General features: G+C 35.9%; 2 protein-coding genes and 1 pseudogene across 3 annotated transcripts; 2 read left to right on the plus strand and 1 right to left on the minus strand.

Annotated features, from left to right (window-relative positions):
• Positions 1–1,841: 1,841 nt before the first annotated feature.
• Positions 1,842–2,875, plus strand: LOC143581944 (chlorophyll a-b binding protein CP24 10A, chloroplastic-like; annotated as a pseudogene). Its single transcript, XR_013143906.1, has 2 exons — positions 1,842–2,122; positions 2,232–2,875. The product of XR_013143906.1 is annotated as a chlorophyll a-b binding protein CP24 10A, chloroplastic-like (transcript).
• A 717-nt stretch (positions 2,876–3,592) lies between these two features.
• LOC143581961 (uncharacterized) lies at positions 3,593–5,514 on the minus strand. Its single transcript, XM_077064636.1, has 4 exons — positions 5,264–5,514; positions 5,088–5,148; positions 4,821–4,965; positions 3,593–3,969 (listed from the first exon to the last, which is right to left on the minus strand). Exons 1-4 carry the CDS (start codon positions 5,463–5,465, stop codon positions 3,715–3,717), a joined length of 663 nt encoding a protein of 220 aa, XP_076920751.1. The 5' UTR covers positions 5,466–5,514; the 3' UTR covers positions 3,593–3,714.
• A 3,342-nt stretch (positions 5,515–8,856) lies between these two features.
• Positions 8,857–12,687, plus strand: LOC143581962 (large ribosomal subunit protein bL21m-like). Its single transcript, XM_077064637.1, has 5 exons — positions 8,857–9,267; positions 9,374–9,454; positions 11,390–11,491; positions 11,714–11,788; positions 11,866–12,687. The coding sequence occupies exons 1-5, from the start codon at positions 8,857–8,859 to the stop codon at positions 11,968–11,970; spliced, it is 774 nt and encodes a 257-aa protein (XP_076920752.1). The 3' UTR covers positions 11,971–12,687.
• Positions 12,688–13,206: the final 519 nt, after the last annotated feature.

Raw genomic sequence — 13,206 nt, forward strand, 5'->3', positions numbered from 1 at the left:
ATTGCCCAAACATGATGTGGTGATTGATTTGACCATGTGTTATATGTTGCTTAGTTATTCAAATTTCTCTTGTCATGATCTAGCAAGTGTATAATATTCTCAACTGACTTCACTCAATTATCAATCATTTGGGCATTCATAATGTTTAAAGAATGTATTATATATTTATATGAATGATTGTATTTATTTATTTTCTACATCAAAATAAGAAGTGCACTTCACATGTGGCCACATATGCACTGACAAGTATGATTCTTCAACTAGGCCCAATAAAAAAACAGAGTTTGGTTGCTATGCATTGCAAAGCACTAGACAGTAGTACTATGTTCAAGTTCTCGTTTTATTTACATAAGTCCGATTCTCAAAAATGTGGCCACCTACGCACTAACAAGTCTGATTCTTCCACTAGGCCCAATAAAAAACAAAGTTTGGTTGCTACGGAAAGCACTAAAATAAAAAATTTGATTTAAGAACTTCATGAATGCTTAAAACACAATTGCTTGTATTGATCTAATCTGTTTAAAACTGACATGTTTTCGTAACAGTGGTTTTGTAAAAAAAAAAAAAATTAATTTTACTAATCTAGTTAAAAAAATAAAATAAAAATCAAACTAAAACTTATTTAGACTATGTGTAGTGGGTTAACGCTCCATTACACTTAGAATTTTTTGATTGGTTGATGTATTAAATACATCGGCCCTTAAAGCTCATTAGTGTACTCATGAACTCGCCCAAAACGCCTATTGGCGCCCCAAATAGAATGGTTTGTACAACTTTTTGGCGCCTTTTTTTCCTTGGGCATTAAACCATTATAGTCGGTCTTAGTAAATTTGTATAAAACAAATCAAAAATTTAATATTAAGTTTAATATTTAATAAAACTAATTCCAGAGTCAAACTAATCTTATCCATTTCTTTCTCACTTTTGCTTACTTTTGCTTCAACTGGCCTCTAGTTCAAGTGCTCGTATGCAAAGCTCGAATGGCAACATGGACAAAGGAGTGGTGAGCTAGCTCAACTCAAGCAAGCTCGGGGGAACCGAGTTCGACACCCCACCCACCCTTAAAAGGGTCTTACATTTGGAACATGTGATATTTAAGACATCGTAGTGTGTAGTAGTGATCGACCCTTCAAGATCAATTTTTTTCTTTATTTAATTTTATAATGATTTAATTATACATTAGTAAAAAGAATTATATTATTAATATAATGTTTTTTATATAAAATAAATTAGAAGACTAATATTACTTTACTACTTTCAAATTGCAATTTTTGTTCTAATGTTATGGGGTAATGGTTTAGGGTTGGGATCTTTGAGGTCTTAAGTTCGAAAACCCAACTCAAGGGGTTTTCCCACAGTAATGAGTTTCCTCAATGATGGTGTTCATGGGTGAGTCAGGTCTGGAACGTTAAAATCAGTATGGATAGTTTACATCCTATCTCATAAAAGCTCAATCGAGTATTGTGGTACTTCTAAACGCTCAGCAAAAAATACTAATCTAATGTTCTTTTTTTTTTATTTTAGAAACTTTAAAACAAAATATAAGCACTCTCTTTTTCAAAGTAAATGGGTTAGATACTGTCATCAAGATTTTGTTGAAAAATTATTAGTTGCAATAATAAATAAATAAAAAAAGAAAAAAAGTAGAGGTTGTGTGGCTAACCATTCATGACCACAAAGACTAAAAAGTGGGAACCACCTGAACCACAAGTGGTCCCAACGGATGGAACCATGATCAATGTTTTAGAGATGCCATTGGCCAGCATCCAGATTTCACTAATCCAAATATCCTACTTGGCACAATCCACAAATCTCTTTTGATTTCATTTCACTCCATATAACATCACCCTCTTCTTTACATACACATATTCAACACCACACACACCTTACACACTCACTACAAATGGCAGCTGCTACATCCACTGCGGTCCTAAATGGGCTTGGATCACCCTTCTTGACCCGTGCCAAGAGGGCCCACACGCTGTCTGCACCGGTTAATGTTGGTGGTGCTGTTTCGGCCCCGAGGCGGCTTGTTGTCGTTGCTGCAGCCGCCCCCAAGAAATCTTGGATCCCGCCATTAAGGCGGTGGCAATTTGCTCGACCCCGAGTGGCTCGATGGCTCGTAAGTCTTTCATGTTTTTATTTTAATAATAATAATACACTTTTGAAACTTTGTTAGTATTATTTATTTAGTTAAAAGACAATTTTAACCTCTAACCAATTAAACACAGTCTCCCAGGTGACTTCGGGTTCGACCCATTGGGCCTAGGAAAGGACCCGGCTTTCCTAAAATGGTACAGAGAAGCCGAGCTAATTCACGGACGGTGGGCCATGGCTGCGGTCCTCGGCATCTTCGTGGGCCAGGCATGGAGCAGAATCCCATGGTTTGAAGCTGGAGCCGACCCCGGTGCCATTGCCCCGTTCTCCTTCGGGAGTCTTTTGGGAACCCAACTTTTACTCATGGGTTGGGTCGAGAGTAAGCGATGGGTTGACTTTTTCAACCCCGAGTCACAATCGGTCGAGTGGGCCACCCCGTGGTCTAAAACAGCTGAGAACTTTGCTAACTACACGGGTGAGCAAGGGTACCCGGGTGGGAAGTTTTTTGACCCGTTAAGCTTTGCGGGTACTATCGAAAACGGAGTTTACATCCCGGATACTGAGAAGCTTGAGAGATTGAAGTTGGCTGAAATTAAGCATGCAAGACTTGCTATGGTTGCTATGTTAATTTTCTACTTTGAGGCAGGGCAAGGGAAAACACCACTAGGGGCTCTTGGTTTGTAAGTGGGAAAAGGAGTTGTATTATTATTATGATTCAATGTAATCACCTAATGTAAATTTATTTAGAGAAATCCCACAAAAGTATTATGCTGGATTACTTGGGTTGATTTGTACTATGTTTTGAAAACATGTTTGATTAGTAAATTAGTTGTTATTAAGATTGTCATTATTGTAGTTTCAAGTTATAATTAACACACAAGTGTTAGTTGTCAAGCCTAGAGGTATCAACCGACACAAGCTGCACATGACCCACTCAATATCATCTCTCGTCTCGCTAAAAGCTCGAATCGAGCCACGCTTAAACGAGCTTTATTTGTTGCCTAAAATAAGCGTGTTTAACAAACAAGTCCAGTCTTTACTTATCAAGCTCGAGTCAGCTAGTGAACCTAATTGAGTATATTATGCATATAAATTTTACTTAATATATTGAATATAAATCATAGTAATTATTATAATAAAATTATGCTAAGTTTTATATATTTAATATTTAATTTACTATTTTCTTTACTCAACTCGTGTAATACAAAGGTTTCTTGCCTACTTACTTTATTTGTATAAATTATGATTACAAGTTTACAACACATATAAAATAATTAAATTGTGTACGAGTTAATTGATAAATTTTAAACCAGCCAAGCTTGAGCCTAGTTGAGTCAGTCTCGGCCCGGCTCGTTTACACCCTAGTCAAGCCAACCCAAGCCACCTAAATTAGGCTCGTACTAAAACATGACCCATTTCAATGAACATGTTTTGACCGACGCATTACCAGAGTACCAGACCCGCCCATCTATCCTCCTATAGAAATTAAAAAAAATTATAAATCTAAAAACCAATGCATAAAAAGGAAACATTCTCATTAAAGCCAAATGGTTCTGTTTGGAGGATTACAATTAATCTTAAACTCAACATAGGAAAATAAAATCGGAAAAAGATGCTTCACTCACCACTACCCATAGCCATCAGGAACTCACCTTCACATACAACCTCACCTCCAACATATGCTTTACCCTCCATTTTTGCAATCCCGAACCGTTTTTGAAGTTTGGTTAATGTCATTCTCATTACTAAGGTGTCTCCCGCCACCACCGGCTTTCTAAACCTCACCTTGTCAATTCCCGCAAAGAAGAAATTCTCACGTGACCCACCCACTTCCGGCTGCAGCATTACCAAACCACCAACTTGTGCCATTGCCTGAAATATTAATGTTGAATTATTAGCCAAAAAGATGAAAGTTTAGACTTTTGTTAAAAATTATATCAAAATAGATGTGACAAAAGTTGCTTTATTTACAAAACAGCCACCAGTGTCTAGTTGACAACTGAAGCTATTACAAATTAAGCTCCATTTTTCGGTCATCTATCATTCTATTAGAGGGTTGTTTGGATGTGCATTTTAAAAATGAGAATATTCAGAATAAGATAATCAGCTTTGGGCTGCAGATAGTGTTGGATGTGCTTTTGCTGTTTAAAGTTATAATAACCAGATAATTACTTGTTTCGAGTTTTGGAAAAAAAAGGTTCTAATTATCTTAGGAATTGATACATAAAACAGACCTAAAAAAACGATACTGTAGAAAATAAAAATACAATTTGTGATACAGAATCTCAAAATATAGGTAAATTTACTTTTTTTTTGATAAAAATAATAATATTAATATTGATTGCAGGCTTGCAGCTGATATAAAACTCACTATCTGTTATTTATGTATTAATTCCTTAGAATGCAGAAGCAAAATGTTTAATTTCTTCTTGCAGCATATAAAAATCAGTTTTTTTATCGTTATCATCTACAAACACAAACAGGGGAGAGCAAAGATACAAACTTTAGATTTAAATCCATTTAATACTACTTTCGTTAAGACCGCCCAACTAAAGCATCTAACTTTCATCTTATGAACCAGTAGTCATTTTAAATCTTGACGCAATGCCACAAATTTCAAGATAACAAACACAGAATACACACCGGAGAGCAGCAAATAATTTATATATAATTAATTACATGTAAACATAACATAAAGATGAAAGAAGTAACTTGTTATTCACCTCAACCATGAGAACACCAGGCATAATCGGCCTCTCAGGAAAATGACCCGGAAAGAAATTATCATTAATAGTCACATTCTTGATCCCGACAGCCGAAACTCCCGGATTATACTCAATCACCCTATCCACCAACAGAAATGGAAACCTGCACATCTCAACAATATCAAATTCCACCAAAAATTAGTAAACCAGATGTTCATAATTGCATAAATGTAATACACTAAACCCTAATAATTAAAACAACAACAATGATCAGAATTTACAAACCTATGGGGCAAAATATCACGAATCTGATTGATATCCACCACCGTTGGAAACGCAGGAAACCCTAAACAGAAATGGCGATATTATTATTATTATTATTATTATTATTATTATTATTAAAAACATGGGTTTTGAAGATTAAGTTGAAAAGTGAAAGATCTGAAGTGGGTTTTACTTACTGAGTTCAATTGGGGTTTCGTCAGTTGAAGAACAGTTGACTGTGAAATTGGTCTTCAATTGAGTTGATAAGAACGGAGATCTGGTGGTGGTGGTGGTGGTTGGAAGTGAGCATCGGCTGAAGGATATGTTTTGGGTTTCCGGCCGCCGGTGAGAGAGAGTGATTTGAGAAATGAGAGAGTTAGAGAATGCGTTGGAAGCCATGGCTGCCGGAGTTTGTGTGAATCAAGTGAAGTGAAGATTGTTTGTTGTGTTTTAGTTTTGGTGTTTTGTTAGCAAGTGATAGTGTGTTAAATAGTAGGTAGTTAGTTGAGTTGTATTCTTTTTTTAAAATTGATTATATAAACCTTTTTTTTTAGAATTACAAGTTTATTTTATTTTTCAGATCATCATCGTTAAACGAGAATCCAAATCAGTGTTGAAAAGGCTAAATCGTTGTTGATGACTAACTAGACAGATATTGTCTTTCGTTTTTACACTTCATAATCTAAAAAACCGACAATCGTTATCAACCCCAACTCAGGATGAAAGTGCATACGGGTCGTGATTCTCGTTTTCTTACTTCAAACTTGTTTCTTTACGGTCTTCTAAATTCACACTTTAACATCTGGATCACAGCCTTGATTTTATATCTGCATCAATATTTCTAATCTCATTAAAGTAATATCAAAGATAGGTCATAACGTTTTGCTAAACTTATCACGTGATGGTGTTTATGTTCTGTCAGTGATACTTTTATATAAAACACAAACCGAGTTACATCTAGATAATGGGTAAGCGAGCAACAAGCTGCGCCGCTATCCCCTTTTGAATCGCAAAGCCTATTCTACTAAATATAAATCTTTGGTTCCTCGTGCTCTGCGAGTCACAGTGGACCACCTTCTGCACCCGCTCCAAGAAGCGAACCGCCTCGGGAGCTAGGGATCCAAAAAGTGTCGAAGGCAAATGGAATAAACACGTGCTGATTCTCCAAACACATTGTCTCATGCTTAGCAACTTCCTAGATTCCGCTCTCAAAACCGCCTGTCCAGGTACGAAGCCACTGTCTCTCAGTCCCACCAACGGGGACACCCCAGTGAGGTCAACACACGCATGCTTACCCCCTGCTCAGCCAAACACAAGAACATCCGCAGGACGCAGGGTAGATCTTCCTTCTCGCGGATCAGTCAAAAAGTTAACAGGTGCCTCTTTCTTGGCTGAGATCCCGGCACGTCTAAGCACATCCCATAAGACATATCTAACCCAGTCATGACGATACTTGAATCCCGGCAATTCCTTACAGTGGAGGCATGCTCACCAAATCTATCTAAACAAACTTTTTTACAAATGGGGCATGATTCATCTGGAGGAAAAAGAGGAATCATAAGCCGGTATTTAAGGATGACTCTGTATTCAACTGCAGACATCCGTTGCCCAAGACCTTCAATGGGAACAACAGTCAAAAAATCATGGGCATGAGCCCCCTTTAGACAAGCTAAAACTGCCTTTTGTCTCGGGGTCATATCGAATCGCTCCTCCAAATCATGTACGTGTTTACCATAAAGAGCACTCGCCAAGGTTTGTTGAGGTTTCTTGGGGGCGGTCTCATTATCAGTAAAACCGCCTATATCAAGGTCCGGGAGAGTTGTTTTAATATTATCAAGTGCAAAAGAGTAGTCAGGATCTACCCCCATAACACCAGCGTTTCGCAGGATGTGGTCCTGCAATTTCCACGACTGGGACCTGGAAGCCACAAAGGCATATGCAAAGACATCCTCATCCGAGAAAATTCCTAAGCCTCCGCAACACATAGGGAAGGAAGCCAACCTTCACTGGAGGTCTCCAAAATGCGGTCCTCCACACACAACAATATCTTCAATTGACCCCACAGACCCGCATCAAAGATGGACACAGCCTCTTTATGTTCTAAAATTGTAACATGTTTATACCAAGACATATTTACAACACCCAGTTTCTATTGTAAATGAGTTATGTAATCCTATTTCATTTGTTGCATTTTACCCATAAATATATGTTTAACAACGTATTAGCAAAACGAGGTTACACACTATACTATAGAATGATTAAACAAAATACTCGGAGTAAATAAATAAAATCCAACACTGATGAATACATTTGTCGCTTCCATACTTTTTTCTTCTCTCGTTTGTGCCCATTGTAAGATGTAGAACTTGAGCATCTGCATCCTACGATTGATTATTGTTTCATAACCATGTTTATGAGTTGTAAAAGTTTTACAAATTCTATTATTTTTTTAATATTTAACACCTCTATATTCATAACCACGTTTAGTCAATTGCAATTTATTTAATTTACTACATTAATTAAAACAGAAAATTAGTTATTCTATAGGCGCCAAACACCCTATATTAGCATCTTTAAAATTACACTCAACACCTATCAATCCACCATTTAATATTGTTAAATATAAATTGTTATTTGGTTTTTTTCTTTTCTTTGTTTCTAATTTCAAATATAAACTTATTTTCTATTTTAACTCTCAATATATGGTTTTCTATAACAAACTAACAAGGGTTTGAATCAAATACAAATGAAATTAACGTTGATTCTCACGTCTAGAACGTTAATTTCATTAACAATAATATTGTCACATGTTTGTATTTTCTTTAATTTAAATTGCAATTATAGTAAGTTAAAATTGTACTTTTCATCATATATCGAACATCAAAGACATCGTCCCACAATTTGGAAGACTGACATGCATTTCATCCCTATGACGGACGCATGTTATAAAATTTTGTTAAACGCTTGTTTATCCACTCTAGTTTTCTGCAGGTTTTAAACTCACTCGACGTGTTTTTGACTCATTTAAAAACTCATATACATTTTTACCCGTAAGTATAGATCATAAAACATATTTGCTGGTGTATGTATATGACTTAGTTTATAACAATCACATCATGCGCTATTGAGTCCTTAGTGGTATGATGTCACATAAGCACCATATACACTTTCGTTCTATATGCAAAACAATGTATACACAACATACGTGAGTCTATTTTCTATACGTGATATGATGTCATATACAATATTAGTTTAATGTTTATCTTCGTGATTTATAAATCAAAACATCTATAACTTTATTCATGTCTTAGAATATATTTCAAAGATTGAAAAAGCATGTGTATTAGCCAATAGTATCAATCGTATAGATACGTAGACATGACAATAAAACTCGGATCAGGTTTGAAAAACTCAAAACTTAAAACATTTGAGACTCGGAATACCCGTCCTATTTTGAAAACTTGAGAATTGTAATAACCCGACCCGTTTAACCGGTTACTCATCCATAAACCCTAATAGCAGACTCAAAACTAGGAATGAGCATGGTACCGTATCGGTACCGGTACCGATCCTGAAAATCGGAAATTCTTGGTACCGGTACCGGAACTGTACCGGTACCAAGGGTAAAATGTCGAGAAGTACGTACCGATATCGAAACTTAAAATTTTGGTATCGATACCGATGGTACCAAATCGGTACCGATTTCGATACCCAGGACCTTACGGGTACATTTTGCTCATCGCTCCTCAAAACCAGAGTGGAAAAACAAAAACACAAGCGTGAATCAACAATGGCGAATCGACGGTGTATTCAAACCCTAGCTCAACAGCTTTACAAATCACTTCAACACCTCAGAACCCTAACCTACATCCCAAATTTACCCAAATTAAACCCTAAATCTCACCACATGTTTCCAAACGCTAATTTCAATTCTCCACTAATACATTTCACCACGTATCGCCATTATTCGTCTGATCAACACGATAATAGTGACGTAAGCAAAGACGACGACAGTGAATATGATGACGACGATGATGATGTTATGGAGAATAATAATGTAGCGAGTTGTGTTGTAAAGAAAGAGTATTCACCGGAAGAACAGGAAACCGAGGCGGCTGCTATCGGCTACAAGGTGATCGGGCAGCTGCAGCGGTCGGACCGGGTTTTTAAGGCTTATGAACCTGTATTTGCTGTTATCCAGGTTATATTTGGTTTCTGTTTTTAAATGTGTTTTATTTATAAGTGAAGATATTGGTGTTAAAATGTGTGTGTATATTGGTGTAATGATTTTGGTTGTGTTGCTGTAGATTGGAGCGCATCAGTTCAAGGTTAGCAATGGGGATTGCATATACACTGAAAAGTTAAAGTTTTGCGAAGTGAATGACAAGGTTAGTTAACCTCAAATTTACTCTTTCATAAGCAGATATATGTGCATATGTCTTGTATCGAAAACAAATGTAAGTTTGTTCTTCAAAGTTTAAAGAAGAGGTATTAGAATATGAATGTTGTTACCGTATTAACAACTATGGTTTTGGTATCATAGTGTTTAGGTTGTGTGAAACGATTTGCCTGCTTGTGGAAATGTCTAAAGTTAAGCATAGTATTACAAAATTGAATCATAATATTTCTCTACAGAAATAGATGATCATATATACGACATGTAGATGTATGCACACATGCGCTGTATTAAAAAACATTTAAGTTTGTTCTTTCAAGTTCAGACGCGAGGCAATTAAAATATGAATGTTATTATTTAAGAACAATACATATATATAGACTGCTCACTGCTATGATTTTGGCATCATAGTGTTTAGGTCGTGTGAAATGATTTGCCAGCTTCGAGAAATGTTTAAATTCAAACATCAATATTACAAAGTTGAACTATAAAGTTTCATTAGTCGAGATATAGACCTTGAAATCATGAAGGGAAAAGTTTTTGAGGAGGCGAGGATATGCGTATATGACAATTTTATAGAATGCTTATAGCATCAAGTTATCACTAGTTGGTTGACATTTTGGTGTTAGTTGCTAATTGCTTGGCGTTTCATTTCTAATTGAAATTTTTAAAAGCTGTATATCATTATGCCTTCATGAAAATTCTATACTATCATATGATCTCATGATCTCAATTTCTTGATAAAAAACTCTTTTGTACCTAATAAGCTTTGGTTATGGTGGTTTTATGAACACATATTAGTTGTATGCAAAATGGGATCGTAAAATTACAAGTATAAGATGGTCCAAAATGGGATCTTATCTTTGTAAAGGGATGATCAGACATACGCAAAGGGCATAAAACTATTACACAAATTGTTAAAGCAACCTAAAACATTGTTAGACTGGCAGAGGTGGGTCAGAAAACAATTCTTCAAAGAACAAGTATAAAAGATACAAATGCATGGATATGATCATCAAGGAATTGAAGGGGCGAAATGAGCGGACAACGGCGAAAGCAACTTGCTGGAATCTATGTATTCGTTGAAAATTGTAAAGAGCAGAGGCCACGAGATCCAAACAGATTCAAGAGGTTTATTGGTTTGGTAGTTGCTGTTTTGAAATCCACTTAGTTTCACTCCCAATCCGGGTCACATTTTAAACTCACTCATTGGTTTAGGTGGTTTTGAAACGGGACTCACAGTGAGATTAGAAATGAATATTGGTGGATTTCTTGACAACAACTACAAAACGATACACTTTCGTTTATGCTATCAACACAGATGTGGTGGATGCTGCTTGTTTCGATTTTTTTAAGTAGAAACAATTGCCTAGTTTTCTGTTCGTTGTTTATGCCGATGTCTACTCCTTTCGCTCTTTTACTTCCTTCACTGTTATTCTCTCTGCGTACCATCTTTCTTTTATACTCATATCTTTAAGGAATTATTTTATGATCTGGCTTAGTGGATTTGATAATGTTGTGGGGTTTTTTTTCACAGTTTCGATGTTCCATTTTATGCCCTTTTGTATGTCAGACCATCCCGTTGCAAAGATCCCCTTTTGGTTCACCTTTTGCTGTTTTGCATGTAATTTTGCAATCTAGTTTTGCAGGTATCTAAATTTCTTAATGAAATCATCATAACCAAAGTTTATCAGACGCAAGAGAGTTTTTTGATCAAGAAGAAAGAGTTGGGTTCACGAGATCACCTTAAAGTATTAGATGATCTCTGGATCATATAAAATTATCGCTTAACAAGTTTATTTGAGGTTCTGGCATAGTAGTCAAATGCGCACCTTGGCTCGGCTAGGTTATTTTTCTTCATTTCTTGTCATTAGGATTTCATATATAAACTTTAATCAGCTGATTTATGACATTTTTTTGATTGCAGCTAATTTTAAATAAGGTTCTCATGCTTGGTTCCAAGGCTCAAATGATGATTGGTCGATCTGTATTGCCAGAGGCAGCTGTTCATGCAGTTGTAGAAGAGCATGTAAGATATAATTTGAACATATACTTTCTTCGTCTATAATAATCATAAAACTCGAAGCGTTATTATAATCAAATTACTTCATATATATATGAGCATTGATAAGCACTAAGAATCACTGGAAAACAATGGAGATTACTGCATACTTTGAGATCTTAGGTTCTCACATATACTTTATATTTTATTATGAAAATCACTTTTGTTTTATTATGCTGTTATATGCAGGCGTTAGATGCAAAAGTAATCATATTCAAGAAAAAGAGAAGAAAGAATTATCGAAGAACAAAAGGTCATAGACAGGTAAAGCTGAATCAATTTTCAACCCGACCATTATGGTAAATATAGAAATTTAAAGAAATAATATATTATGTTTTCAGGAATTGACAAAGCTGAGGATAACCGATATACAAGGAATTGAAAAGCCAGAAATGCCAATGCCAACCCCCGCAAAGAAAGTAGAAAAGGCAGCAGTAACAGCATAAGTTGGACTTTAATGCAGGTGATAATATCTCATTATACTTTATTTCTTTATGTTTTATTTATCTTCCTTTTTACATTATTTAACTAACTGTGATTATGAATTTGTTTCAGCGCCAGGTGGCTCAACTATAGTGGTCCCCAAGTTTCAGTAAAAGGGAAGAACTATCTGCTTCTGTTCTTCACTTCAGTATAATATTGAGCTTCAATAATTGATGACGTGGCTGACTCAGATTCCTTAAGAAGTTGATGAATACTAGCAGCCATAAGTTTTTGCCTTAAACTGAGACTTAGTGGTAATTAGTTTTGTATTTTTTGAGCTTTAACATAAAAGATAAAACAGTATATGCTAAAAGATTCATGATAAAACAAGTTAAAAGCATCAGAGGTGGCCTCCGGCGGCTTTGTTTGTTGGTCGTTCATAAAAAAGGGGTATTAGAGGTGTCAAGACAGGAATGGTGGGCGGGTTTAAGACTTTAAGTAATAGGTCCAATGCGGTTGAGTCAAGACTCTGTAGGCTTGGCAGGTTTGGGTTGAACCGACAAAAGTTTGATTCAGTGACCTGTTTAATTTATCATGTCGGAAAACTCATTCCGGAACCGGACATGCTTAAACCATGTAACTTGTAACCCGAACACGACATGCGTAAACCGTTTATTTAAACAGGCATGTGGGTTTAGTGGGTGAATGCAAATTTGTAACTGGGGTCTAAACTCGTTGGCAGGGATGAACGCTTAATTTAATTTTATTTTATTATTTAACTCTAATTAGAAATTTAAACGAATTGGTGGATCGATAACACAACATGAAGTTTATTCATGGGGTTATTGGCAAGTTGGCCCATTCAACCCGTTTTCATTTAATTTAGCTTCTTATATGGACATGTTTGAATATACATGTGAGGCTGAACATGTAATCTGTCATGTTTTTCATTAAAACCTATTGATTTAGCAATATTCAATGCATTTGATTCTGTAAGTAGGTTGTACCGTTGTAGGGCCTCCAAAGTTGCTGCATTTCCAAAAGAGAGAAACCTGCATAATGTATAGTTGTCACTGCTATGTTTAAAATAAACTCGAATATTTATTGATTAACTGGACCCTTTTTCATTCATCGCCTGGGCATGGGTGGCTCTGGCAATTCTGTAATTGATTCCTGGACTCTGCCCCAGCTCTATTAAGAAATTGCAATTCTGAAGCAGACTGTTATTGCAAATCAAGATGATATCCAATTAAACTACT

Source organism: Bidens hawaiensis, unplaced genomic scaffold, assembly GCF_021521415.1.
Source record: "Bidens hawaiensis isolate Kalapana, Puna unplaced genomic scaffold, B.hawaiensis_p1.1 tig00031314_1, whole genome shotgun sequence".
In the NCBI taxonomy this organism is placed as follows: Eukaryota; Viridiplantae; Streptophyta; class Magnoliopsida; order Asterales; family Asteraceae; genus Bidens; species Bidens hawaiensis.

What these genes read in the sequence shown, in the direction of transcription:
- LOC143581961 (XM_077064636.1), bottom strand. Translation starts at nt 5,465, where the DNA reads ATGGCTTCCAACGCATTCTCTAACTCTCTCATTTCTCAAATCACTCTC. An exon ending in CGAAACCCCAATTGAACTCA is followed by an intron (nt 5,149 to 5,263) that starts GTAAGTAAAACC and finishes ATTTCTGTTTAG; the next exon opens with GGTTTCCTGCGTTTCCAACG. An exon ending in CTGGTGTTCTCATGGTTGAG is followed by an intron (nt 3,970 to 4,820) that starts GTGAATAACAAG and finishes TTAATATTTCAG; the next exon opens with GCAATGGCACAAGTTGGTGG.
- LOC143581962 (XM_077064637.1), top strand. Translation starts at nt 8,857, where the DNA reads ATGGCGAATCGACGGTGTATTCAAACCCTAGCTCAACAGCTTTACAAA. An exon ending in CTGTATTTGCTGTTATCCAG is followed by an intron (nt 9,268 to 9,373) that starts GTTATATTTGGT and finishes GTGTTGCTGTAG; the next exon opens with ATTGGAGCGCATCAGTTCAA. An exon ending in GAACAAAAGGTCATAGACAG is followed by an intron (nt 11,789 to 11,865) that starts GTAAAGCTGAAT and finishes TTATGTTTTCAG; the next exon opens with GAATTGACAAAGCTGAGGAT.